At 32.6% G+C, this 12153-nt stretch overlaps 1 protein-coding gene across 1 annotated transcript; it reads left to right on the top strand.

Moving 5' to 3' along the window:
* The first annotated feature begins 10885 nt into the window (after positions 1–10885).
* LOC140973116 (large ribosomal subunit protein uL11-like) lies at positions 10886–11699 on the top strand. The gene has a single exon (XM_073435708.1). The coding sequence runs from the start codon at positions 10975–10977 to the stop codon at positions 11473–11475; it is 501 nt and encodes a 166-aa protein (XP_073291809.1). The 5' UTR covers positions 10886–10974; the 3' UTR covers positions 11476–11699.
* Positions 11700–12153: the final 454 nt, after the last annotated feature.

Raw genomic sequence — 12153 nt, 5'->3', positions numbered from 1 at the left:
CGAGATAGTTATTTCTATAACTCATCTCAAAATAACGTCCCAAACCATCCACAGAAAAGGCATCAAGAAAACATGAGTGTTAATGAAAATCACTCGAAAAGATTTGAAAGTTCTTGTTTCAGATGCGGTACTCCAGGACATTGGTCTCGTATTTGTCGAGCCCCTGAGCATCTTTGCAAACTTTATAAAGAATCGATAAAGGGGAAAGAAAAGGAGACCAACTTCACTGAGCGAAGTGACCGTTTGAGTGATTCAACTCATTTTGATGCTGCTGATTTTATGAATGATTTCTCTGGAAATGATCAATATGTTGGTGGGATAGAAATGAACAATATTGATGCTGCAGATTTTCTCAATGATTTCTCTGAAAATGAACAATATAGTGGTAGAATATAAATGTACAATAATTTATTTTTCATGTATTTATATGATAATGTTTTATTGTACAATTATGATATGTGTTATATTTAAATATGTATTGTCATTAATTTTTTTTCATTGCATATTTTTTGAAGTTCAAATATGGAAAATGCTATGAGCAAAGCTGAAGTTTGCATACCCGATAGTGGTACAACGCACACTATCCTCCGAGATAAAAGATATTTCTTGGAACTAAAACCAACAAAAACAACGGTGAATACAATATCAGGTCCTGTAGACTTGATTAAAGGATGTGGTAAAGCACAATTTTTGTTACCTAATGGTACAAAATTTTTGATCAATGATGCTTTATATTCACCACAATCGAAAAGAAATTTGTTGAGTTTTAATGATATATATTCCCATGGGTATGATACTCAAACAATGAATGAAGGGAATGAGAAATATATGTGTCTTACCACATATAAATCAGGAAAGAAATATGTGATTGAAAAACTACCAATGCTCCCTACTGGATTGCATTATACACATATACGTCCCATTGAATCAAACATGGTAATTGATAATTCTTCAATATTAACCAATTGGCATGATCGATTAGGACATCCTGGTTCAACAATGATGCGAAGAATTATAGAAAATACACATGGTCATCCATTGAAAGACCAGAAGATCTTTCAGAATAATAAGTTTCAATGTAAAGCATGTTCTCTTGGAAAACTTATTATAAGACCATCACCAGCCAAAATCCAAACTGAATCACCAATGTTTCTTGAACGTATTCAGGGTGATATTTGTGGACCAATCCATCCACCATGTGGACCATTCAGATACTTTATGGTATTGATTGATGCCTCCAGCAGATGGTCACATGTATGTTTATTGTCAACTCGAAATGTTGCATTTGCAAGATTACTTGCTCAAATAATAAAATTGAGGAATCAATTTCCCGATTATACAATCAAGAAAATTAGACTTGATAATGCTGGTGAATTTACTTCCCAGACTTTCAATGATTATTGTATGTCTATGGGAATCATTGTTGAGCATCCTGTTGCTCATGTACATACTCAAAATGGATTGGCTGAATCATTGATTAAACGTCTGCAAATGATTGCTAGACCAATGATTATGAAAACAAAGCTCCCTATTTCTATATGGGGACATGCAATTTTACATGCTGCTTCATTAATTCGCATCAGACCAAGTGCATATCATAAATACTCCCCATTGCAGCTTGCATTTGGTAAAGAACCAGACATTTCTCATCTGAGAATTTTTGGATGTATGGTGTATGTGCCTATTGCACCACCTCAACGAAAGAAAATGGGACCTCAAAGAAAGATTGGAATTTATATTGGTTATGATAGTCCATCGATCATTCGATATCTTGAACCACAGACAGGCGACGTGTTCACAGCACGTTTTGCTGATTGTCATTTTAATGAGGAAATCTTCCCAATGTTAGGGGGAGAACAGAAACATACCGAAAAAGAAATTACATGGTATGTATCATCATTGTTACATCTGGATCCAAGAACAAAACAATGTGAAAAAGATGTACAGCAAATTGTGCACTTGCAAAGAATAGCAAATCAAATACCAGATGCATTTGCAGACACAAAAGGGGTAACTAAATCATATATACATGCTGCAAATGCCCCTGCTCGAATTGAAATTCCGAAGAAACAAATTGAAGATAGTCATGATGTCATTAAACGCCTGAAGCGTGGAAGGCCAGTTGGTTCCAAGGATAAAAATCCTCGAAAAAGAAAATTCATAGAGAAACACAATGATCACAAAATAGAGAATGATGTTCCTGAAGAAACACATAATGATCACAAAATAGAGAATGATGTTCCTGAAGAAACACATGATGATGAAAATGTTTTGTCAGAACCACAAACTGACGAGAATCATGAAATCTCTATCAATTATATTAATACTGGAAAAATATGGAACCGAAAAGATATAGAAGAAATTGATGATATATTTTCTTATAATGTGGCAATCGACATCATAAATGATAATGAAGATCATGAACCAAAATCTTTTGGTGAATGTAAAAATCGGCAGGATTGGATAAAATGGAAAGATGCCATCCAGGTTGAATTGGATTCGCTAAATAAACGTAATGTTTTTGGACCTATAGTCCTTACACCTGAAGGTGTAAAACCTGTTGGATACAAATGGGTTTTTATTCGAAAGCGAAATGAGAAAAATGAAATAGTAAGATATAAAGCTCGACTTGTTGCACAAGGTTTTTCTCAAAGGCCTGGAATTGATTATGAAGAAACGTATTCTCCTGTGATGGATGCAATTACGTTTCGGTATTTGATTAGCTTGGCAGTATCTGAAAATTTAGAAATGCGTCTTATGGATGTTGTTACAGCCTACTTATATGGATCACTTGATAGTAATATATATATGAAAATCCCTGAAGGATTTAAGATGCCTGAAGCACAAAGTTCAAAACCCAGAGAATGTTATTCTGTGAAATTACTAAGATCATTATATGGGTTGAAGCAATCCGGCAGAATGTGGTATAATAGGCTAAGTGATCACTTGATGAAAAAGGGATATGTAAATAATTCAATATGCCCTTGTGTTTTCATTAAGAAAACAACATCCGGATGCGTAATTATTGCTGTATATGTTGATGATTTAAACATCATTGGAACAAATAAGGAAATTCAAGAAGTTGTGTCATACTTGAAAGAAGAATTTGAAATGAAGGATCTTGGAAAAACCAAGTATTGTCTGGGTTTACAAATTGAACAAAAAGAATGTGGAATATTTGTTCACCAGACAAATTATACAGAAAAGATCCTTAAACGTTTTAATATGGACAAATCAAATCCTTTAAGTACTCCAATGGTTGTTAGATCATTAAACATAGAAAAGGATCCATTCCGTCCATGTGAAGATGATGAAGATATTCTTGGTCCAGAAGTACCATATCTAAGTGCTATCGGTGCCCTTATGTATCTTACAAATTGTACAAGGCCTGATATATCTTTTGCCGTAAATTTATTGGCAAGATTTAGCACATATCCAACAAAGAGACATTGGAACGGAATTAAACATATATTCCGTTATCTACGAGGAACGACAGACTTGGGACTTTTGTATTCAAAAGATGCTAATCCAAGTATAATTGGTTATGCCGATGCTGGATACTTATCTGATCCACACAAAGCACGTTCTCAAACTGGATATGTATTTACTCGTGGAGGCACTGCAATTTCTTGGCGTTCACAGAAACAAACACTTGTAACAACTTCATCAAATCATGCCGAGATTATTGCACTACATGAAGCAAGCCGTGAATGTGTGTGGTTAAAATCAATGACTCAACATATCCAAATCTCATGCGGATTATCATTCGACGAGAAGCCTGTGATACTATATGAAGATAATGCTGCATGTGTTGCTCAAATGAAAGAAGGATACATAAAAAGCGACAGAACTAAACATATTCCTCCTAAGTTCTTCGCATTCACCAAGGAGCTTGAGAAGAATAAATGTATTGATGTTCGTCACATTCAATCAAGTGAAAACTCATCAGATCTCTTCACAAAGGCACTTCCTACGACAATATTCAGAAAGCACATATATAATATTGGGATGCGCAATCTACGAAATTTGTGAAGAATTGTTCGTGTCAACATGAGGGGGAGTTTACGTGACTGCACTCTTTTTCCCTTACTATGGTTTTTATCCCAATGGGTTTTTCCTAGTAAGGTTTTTAACGAGGCAGTATAAAAACACGTAATGTATACAATCATTATGATCATCATCACAAGGGGGAGTGTTGAAAAATTATTTAAAAATGTGTTAAATATTTGTGTTGAAAATGTGAATGTTGAATGTTGAAAATTAGGTAAAATTAGGTGTTGAATATTGAAAATTAGTGTGTGATGATGTAGGTAATGATGTATTTTATTTTTGGATTATTTGTAAAAATTTTCTATAAATAGATCTCTCATTTGTGAAGAAAATCACAATTGAGTTGAGAGAAAAATATTATAAAGTGTGTAGTGTGATAATTTTGAGAGTTTGAGATTTTTACTTTTTTACCGTAAATTTTTACTTTTTCACAACAATATTGAAATGGTGATGAAAATAAGATTTGAAATGCGTGCGCAGCACGAGCCATCTGGTCTCTGTAACCCATCAATGGTGACAAATGGTCAGTCACGTGTCAGCTTATCATCTCATCTTCTCTTTTGTCCGTTTCTGCCCAATTATGTGTGCACCAAATACAAAGTTTGAGGAAATTCATAATTGTTTTGTATTACACATTTTTAATTAGAAGATGAATTTTAGAAATATTTTTATACAAAATATCGAAATGGATTGTTAATTTATCTCACAATATCTAACTATTTTTATAACGCATCTTATGCCTCGAGACACGTCACTCGTGCATAGGAGTGTGCAATCGATCTATTCGGTGATCGACCGAACCGAATAGACATATAACCGATTTTATTTCAGAATAACCGAACTGACCGAATTAATCATAGAAACCGAATTAACCGAACCGAAATAACCGATTTTTTTTTAAAAAAAATGTGAATTATAACCCAAAAAAAAAAAAAAAAAAAAAAAAAAAAAAAAAAAAAGAAAAAGAAAAAGAAAGCATGAGGGCATGACTATCTTAAACGATACAAACTCAAAGAAATTACAATCAAACTTGAAGATATTACGATCAAACATAAACGATACAAACTTGAAGATATTACAATCACCAAAACGTAAGCATGAGTGCATGACTATCTCGAAGGAAATCAAGTCTCTCATCATAATATTATTGTGCAATAGTTGGAGAACTTTTCTTCATCAAGTTTGATTTTAAGAACAGGAAACTGCTGCTCCTTCATGGTTTGAATGGGTGCTGGACCATGAAAAATTCCTCCAAAACCATATACTTTTGTGCTTGTCGTGGTGCGACATTACTTGGATTCTATTATTCTCAGCAATTCCCACATAATCTTCACGTCCTCGTATCCACAACTTTGAATGTCATTATGCAGTTTCAAAAGCCCGGCACCTCGATAAATCAAAATTCCAAAACACACGAAAAAGAACATAAGATAAGATGTGATAATCTTTGTTTATCGTAGAAAAATGAGTTAGCATCAACCATGGATGGACATAGAATAATGTTCGAGAAGTAAGAATTCAGAAGATGAAACAAAGAGCATAATAAAATACATGACAAAATGTTTCATTTATCATTCTCACTTACGTATTTCATTTATGATTTATGACATACAAGTAAAATAATTTAGAAGTTTATAGCAATAAAAAAATTATAAATATAACATTTTTATAAAAAAAAAACTTACGATCTTCTAGGTTTTCCATATCCTCCAAAGTCTTTTCAACATTAATTGGTATTGGGCATGAACGGAGCCAATCTTGTGTGCAGACAAGGCTTTCCGCTATCTTAGGAGTCAATGAACTCCTAAAACAATCAAGTACTCGGCCACCAGTACTAAAAGCAGATTCTGAAGCAACAGTTGATATTTGAATAGCCAACACATCACGAGCAACTTCAGAAAGTATGGAAAATCTATGACCATTTTGCTTCCACCATCCCAAAATATCAAAATATTCAGAATATTCCTCAACCATTTCATTTAGATATCTATCCAATTCTGAAATATTACCATCACCAAAACTCTGCGCCTTTTGCTTTTTGTACTTCTCAAGAATTGATTGTCTTTTTAAATATGTGCAGGTTGTGCTAAACATCTGTACATTGAACCTCATTATAATTTAAACGACCACCCAACTTCATACACCCACTAATCGAAAACAGAACCAGCGAACACAATCATAAATCCATCATGGATTTAGATTTATTGCACCGTAATAAAACTTAAGATTAATCCTAAAAAAACTATAAAAAAAAAAAAAACCAACCTAACACAAAAACTGAAAATTGAATTAACTAGCACACTATCTCATCATCCTCAGATCCATTTACAATCACTGCGAAAGAAGGGGCAGCACATGAAGAGCAAATCAACGGCAGAAATTTCAGAAGAAAACATACTTCTTCAAGAAATTCAAAGTCCAAAAAAGCATAGATGCAAGAGCACTTGTACTAATAAATAAAACCAACATTGTCACCTCTGGCCAGCTTGTTTTCGTTGTTGAAGAGCCCGCTCAGCACTTGCCTCCCGCACTCATCCGTCACCTTCGAAGCCCGTCTGCGTGAAATTTCCTTCGCTTAAGATGCCTTCTCAATTAGGTCAAATGAAACTTATAATGGGTTGACAAGTTTGGCATATATATTAAAAGTTGGGCTTCTTTACCATTAATTTTTAATTATCCATTTACAATTTAAATTAATATAAATTATATTTTTCGGTTTAACTGAATTTTTAAAATTAGAAGCGAAACCGAACCGAATTAACCGATTTTTTAAAATGTCAAAACCAAATGTCTGAATTAACCGAACCGATTTTTTTAATTAATTCGCTTCGGTCGGTTAATTCGGTTTAACCGAAGTTTTGCACACCTCTACTCGTGCATATTTATTTTGCGTTTTGATTTATTTACGTAAAATTTTCTGTGTTAAATTATTCAGCCGCACGTTGTCTTAGGTATTACAATACCACGTTTAATATTAAATCTGAAACACTCAACTATTCAATTATATAGTAGTTTTATGTTAAACATTTCTTCCAGTATTCTTTTACTTTCTCTGTATCAATCATGCATATAACTCTTTCAAACTAGGATAAAATATCTTGAGTAGGTTTCTTGTAAGACGGTCTCACGAATTTTTATCTGTGAGACGAGTCAAACCTACCGATATTCACAATAAAAAATAATACTCTTAGCATAAAAAGTAAAACTTTTTTATTTATGACCCAAATAAGAGATTTGTCTCACAAAATACGGCCCGTGAGATCGTCTCACACAAGTTTTTGTCAAATATTTTAGGGATAAATACCATATTAAAATCAAATCTTATAATATGTAGAGATAAGTCAACCAAAATATTGTCATCTAGAAATAAATCAAGTTAGATCTTTTAATCTAGAAAGACAAAATCTTATATTGATCATATCAATTTAGCAAAAATACTAAAGGAATAATAATATGTTAACTATAAATTCTTAAATATATTATATGAGTGTTAATCTAAATTATATAATTGTTTGTATCAATCATAGTCCTATTATTACCTTTTAAAATGCTCAATAGGGAAGGTGATTCCTCTTTTTGTATACGGATTGGAAGAAAAGGTAAAGTTAATGTGTCAAAAGCCAATCTTCTACTCGATCTCTCTCTGCATAATATAATATAATTACATTTATATAACCAAAAGAAATGCTTTATTCTGTACGTTATATTTTTTGTTTTGGAAATTGCTGAGAATATATAAATTCAATATATACACATTGATTCATCGTTTATATAACAAAAAAACATTGTATGAGAAACAAAAATTAAAATATGTTTTTTCATAAGATTTTTGTAAAAATTTTATGAATTTTTTTAAATAAAAAAATTGTTCTTCGTTTGTGTATTTTGTACGTGTTATTATCTTTGTTGAAAAAGAATCTAAATTTGTTTGAATCGTAAATATTTTTTGTTTTAATATAAAAAACCAAAGGAAAAGAAAATTGAGAACCCAAATGGGCAAACGTTATAATCTTTCCATTTCATAACCTATCATTTTCAAAGCCTCTTCTCGAGTTAAGCAACCAAATTTTGTTTCTTTCACAAGACCGATTTTCAATTATTTTTCATTTTTCTCCTTTCCGAAAATAAAAATATAATTTATCATAACTATATCTGTGACACAAATACTAATAAACGGTCATTATTTTTTACGTTAATTTTTCTGTAAATACACTTATGCAAAATTAATTTTGCTTAATTTTGCAGTAAATACTAAAGGCAGAGCTTTTTCACAATATTCTCAAACTTATTCTCAAACCCCACATTAACCAAATAGCAATTTCACATTTTAAAGACATGAAGAAATCTCAGTCGTACTTTGCTAATAATATCTGGGGAACAAGTCAATTTAAAGTATCTAAATTGTGATGTTTACTTTTTTCTCATCTAACTTAACATTAAATTGTGTTTTAGTCATGTTACTGTGTTTTTTATTGGTTTATAAACTTCTATCGTCTTAGTATTGACACGACGTCAGACACATAATCAATTTTTTTTATATTAAATCAACGATTTTCAATGTCACATCAATATTTTACACTTCGATATGACTAAAAACAACCAAACGCCAAATTACTATTCGAATATCAGCAAAAATACTGTCAAATGATCCTTACCTTATTTTTTTTAATTGAACTGTGGATTGGATGATGGTTCTCTCTACTTGCAGGCTTTCATTTTCCTGCCATAAGATGCCATTGGAAAAATTGGGTTCGGGACCATTGTTGGAATTTTTGATGTTGGTGGTATTGTCCAAATTCAGGTCTCATTCATCTTTTTCTGGAGAATGACTTCCAAACGAGCGACAATTTTGAATTATTGGCTTTAAAAGAAAAAAATTAGCGAAGTCATGGCTTACAAGTTGCGACTTTGCGATAGCTTCTTCAATGGCGTTATTACCTTTTTTAAAGAATTGACATTTTGTTTCCATCGTTTAGGCTCCATTTCAATGCCTTATAATTCCGTTTGTTGTGATAATATATATTTTTTATTTATTGAATAAATTTAAACCATTTGATTTAGCTTCCACATATTTTAATAAAAGCTGTTTATGAAATCTTTGCTTTTTTTTTTTTTGGCCCACACACTTCTTTTTTAAATAACCTACAAAATGAATCTTAGGTAGGTTATACTTGGATTATTGTATCTGAGATTATTGAATTTATTGATTTCAAATTCTTTGATTTGTGTAATCGACAAATTTGAAGTGAATTTTATATTTATCTTATATCAAGTTATGTAATTTTAATAAGGCAAAAATTCGTGTGAGACGGTCTCACGAGTCGTATTTTATGAGACATATCTCTTATTTGGGTCATCCATGAAAAAATATTACTTTTCATTGTGAATATCGGTAAGGTTGACCCATCTCATAGATAAAGATTCGTGATACTGTCTCACAAGAGACCTACTCAATAAGACAAAAACTTGTGTGAGACGGTCTCACGAGTTGTATTTTGTGAGACGGATATTTTATTTAGGTCATCCATGAAAAAATATTAATTTTTATTGTGAATATCGTTAAGATTGACCCGTCTCACAGATAAAAATTCGTGAGACTGTCTCACNAGATATTTTATTTGGGTCATCCATGAGAAAATATTAATTTTTATTGTGAATATCGGTAAGATTGACCCGTATCACAGATAAAAATTCGTGAGACTATCTCACAAGAGACCTACTATTTCAATAATAATTGTGACTTGATTTCAAAAACACCCATTAAATCCATCTCCAAATCAAATATCTACTTCAATCAAATCCATTAACTCAAATACCACTCTTAATTATTTTTAATATGTGCATTTGAAAACATCTTGTGTTTCATACCCAATTACCCATATAAGTACAAAATGCCACCCATATTTTAAGTTTTATATTTGAAGTATATCTATACTATTATATTAAGTGTGAAGACATGATAATAACTACCTAAAGAGGACATCAACTTTTTTTTCCAATTTTACCCTTATATAAGATAATATTACACTTTTGTTTTTTATTTTTTTTTAAATTTCAACACACACTTTTATTTTTATTTCAACAATTCAAATATCAATTTAGNTATATAAAATAATATTACACTTTTGTTTTTTATTTTTTTTTTAAATTTCAACACACACTTTTATTTTTATTTCAACAATTCAAATATCAATTTAGTTCCTCCATAATCTGTCAAATTTCACTTTAGTCTATCGATAATAATAAAAAAGATTGTACACACACGTATCATGTGTGTATAGTAACTAGTATTGAGAAAATATGTCCTTGTTTTTTTAAAAAAAGAAAGTATCCTGAAAATTTATGTCTTTTAAATAATAAAAAAATATGTTAGTTCGCGTGCTACTTGAATAAAACCAGTTGTTACATTACCATCAGTGGCATGACTTATTGGCCTAGTTGAAACCAGCTACATGAACTATGAAGGGACGAAATCACACCCCAAGAGGTAGTTTGATGATGAACTCCTGTCAAGACGTCAGATATTCAATATATCTTTGTTTATGTCATTCTAGCTTTGAGTCCGTCAGATATGGTTTGTCCAGTGTGGTTTGCTTGGTCAGTGTTGTTTGCAATCTATCACGTTGATTTTTTGGGTTTACTTAGTACACACCAAAGAAAACGACTGTGGGTTCCAAAATTAAAAATAAAAATGAAGGGATGGAATCATTACCGATTTCAGGTGATTTAATAATTCCAGCCAAGTTGAGATCCAGTGGATCATAGTTTCAAAACCCAAACCAATAAAATATTAATGGGCTAATTTAAATTAAACCCAATTTTACTTAAAAAGGAAACTCCACCTTAACCCTAGCATATAACCATGTTGGTAGCTCTGATGTCCACCCGCTTCCACTCAAAAACTACGCTCCATTTAGTCGAACAATGCCTCCAAAGTTTGATCCGTCGCAGGTTGTCGACGTATTTGTCCGCGTCACCGGTGGAGAAGTCGGCGCCGCTAGTTCCCTTGCTCCTAAAATCGGTCCCCTTGGGCTCTCTCCAAAGAAAATCGGTGAAGACATTGCGAAGGAGACGGCCAAGGATTGGAAAGGTCTCCGCGTCACCGTCAAGCTTACCGTACAAAACAGACAGGCTAAAGTCACTGTTGTACCCTCCGCTGCCGCCTTAGTCATCAAGGCATTAAAGGAGCCCGAGCGTGACAGGAAGAAGACGAAAAACATCAAGCACAACGGGAATATCTCGCTGGACGACGTTATCGAGATCGCGAAGGTGATGAGGTCCCGCTCCATGGCTAAGGATTTGGCTGGCACCGTCAAGGAGATTCTCGGCACTTGCGTTTCTGTTGGGTGTACCGTCGACGGAAAGGATCCTAAGGATTTGCAGCAGGAGATCACCGATGGAGATGTGGAAATTCCACAGGACTGAGATTGAGATGAGGTTAAGTACGAATATTAGTTCCCAGCATTGATTGTTTCTCGTTGTCATTGTGTTTTGATTACGATATGAAAAAAATATATATTTTGATTTGGAAACTTCGTGCGGATATGTACTATTGGAGTACCTTTAGATAAACAATGCAATTTGAAGAAGGGTGATGTTTTCTCGAAATGCGACTTAATTGATTGCGGGACTGGTTTTCTTTTTGTTAATTTGTATGCATCCTATTTTGCATGACACATGGTCGTTACGTAAACAATATATGGTTATCTTGAATTTGTTAAATGTACGTGGTACTGATTGGATAAACTACATTTGATTTTGATGTTTCGTTGAGTATGTTCAATTGATTAATCTTGAAGGCTATTTTGGATGCAATTTAGCGGAGTGAAGGGCCGGAGTAGTTCAAGTAACTCCTACACAGGTGCCCTTTGAAAATAAAATTTCAGCTCTAACTAGATTGATAAGAGTATCATGAGCTCTCAAACAATTTTAGTTTATCTGTTTTTTTTTTCATGCATCAATCAAAGGTTAATTAGATAATGAGAGAACAAAAAGTTCTTTTCAGCATATGATATTCGATGTCGAAGTATGTAATTGATAAGAAAATTATGGATAAAGTTGTGATTTAATAACAATAATTTTTCTATCATAGTTTGTCCTTTG

Source organism: Primulina huaijiensis, chromosome 3, assembly GCF_012295235.1.
Source record: "Primulina huaijiensis isolate GDHJ02 chromosome 3, ASM1229523v2, whole genome shotgun sequence".
NCBI lineage: Eukaryota > Viridiplantae > Streptophyta > Magnoliopsida > Lamiales > Gesneriaceae > Primulina > Primulina huaijiensis.
This window is presented reverse-complemented; position numbering and strand designations above follow the sequence as displayed.

Bases quoted from the DNA above. Each gene is read 5' to 3' on its own strand.
- LOC140973116 (XM_073435708.1), top strand. From the start codon at position 10,975: ATGCCTCCAAAGTTTGATCCGTCGCAGGTTGTCGACGTATTTGTCCGC.